Here is a 1,326-nt window from a genome sequence, read left to right on the forward strand (position 1 = left end):
TCTAATAATTTTACAAGGACAAATGGTCCGCGACCAAATAATTATTCGCAACCAAATAACATTAATAGACCGGTTATAAAATGCTATCATTGTAATGGTAATCATTATGCATCGCAATGTAGAAATAACGTAAGACAAAATAATACAAATAATCGTAATAACAACCATCCACCTAATGGAAATAATTTTACTAGGCCACCCACAAATTATAATTATTCGCAAGCAATAATGTGCACATATTGTAATAAGATAGGTCATAATATACATAATTTCTATAAAAAACGTAACGATGAAAGTAGAAATGGTAATTCGGGAAACGCGAACGTATCGAACGAGGAACGCGGTACCCGTTCGATAAACCAGATAATCGCAGAGGAGATGAACGATGTTTCCACATCGACGCAGTAATAAATAATAACCATATAACATGTAAATCAGCCGCTAGTAAAACAAATGAATTAAGCTTACTAATAGATACGGGTAGCCAAGTTAATATACTCAAAATAAATTGTTTACGCGGAGAACTAAAAGTAAATGAAACACAGAAAATTAAATTACGTGGTATACATAAGGAACCCATTCAAACAATAGGAAAAATAAAAATACCCATAGAATTAAATAATAATATTATAGATACAGAATTTAACATAGTAGGAACACAATTCCCTATACCAAGAGATGGCATATTAGGTCACGAGTTTCTATTAAAAAACAAAGCGATAGTAGACATTTCGAATAACAAAATAATAATTAAAAACGCAGAAACGTTTTTACACACCCCTACTCACGTAGAAACCAGTTCTATAAATCTTTCATTACACCCACGATCTGAAACAGTAGTACAAATAAAAGTGCTAGACCCAGTAGTCGAAGGTAAAAACATATACATTCATAAACAAGAAATTACGGAGAACGTGTTTTGTAGTAATACAGTATCTACTGTTAATCACGGAAGAGCAATAGTTAGCATGTTAAATATATCTGAGGAAACAAAAAATGTAAACGAAAAAGAGTTGAATAAAATATTATATGATAGTGAATACGAAATACTCAAGGTCGAAACAATTAATAACACTACTGATCGAATGACGAGATTAAAGCAGGTACTAAAAACCGACCACATGAAAAATGAAGAGAGGCGTTCTATCTATGATCTATGTGAAAAATATAATAGTGTGTTTCTTATTGAGGGAGATGTGTTAACCTTTACTAATGCGGGCACACACAAAATAAAACTTAAACAAGACCAGCCTTCTATATATCGTAGACCATACAGGGGCTTCCACACTCACAGCAGGAAGAAATACACACACAAATTAAAAAGTT

At 32.3% G+C, this 1,326-nt stretch overlaps 1 protein-coding gene across 1 annotated transcript in view; it reads left to right on the forward strand.

The window, feature by feature from the left end:
• LOC111038809 (myb-like protein D) overlaps positions 1-793 on the forward strand; it is a 2,101-nt gene extending 1,308 nt beyond the window's left edge. Inside the window, exon 2 of the mRNA XM_022322046.1 lies at positions 44-793. Within this exon, the coding sequence (XP_022177738.1) occupies positions 44-408 (365 nt within the window). The 3' untranslated portion in view covers positions 409-793. The remainder of the gene's footprint in view (positions 1-43) is intronic.
• Positions 794-1,326: the final 533 nt, after the last annotated feature.

Source organism: Myzus persicae, unplaced genomic scaffold (genome assembly GCF_001856785.1).
Source record: "Myzus persicae strain clone G006 unplaced genomic scaffold, MPER_G0061.0, whole genome shotgun sequence".
Lineage (NCBI taxonomy): Eukaryota > Metazoa > Arthropoda > Insecta > Hemiptera > Aphididae > Myzus > Myzus persicae.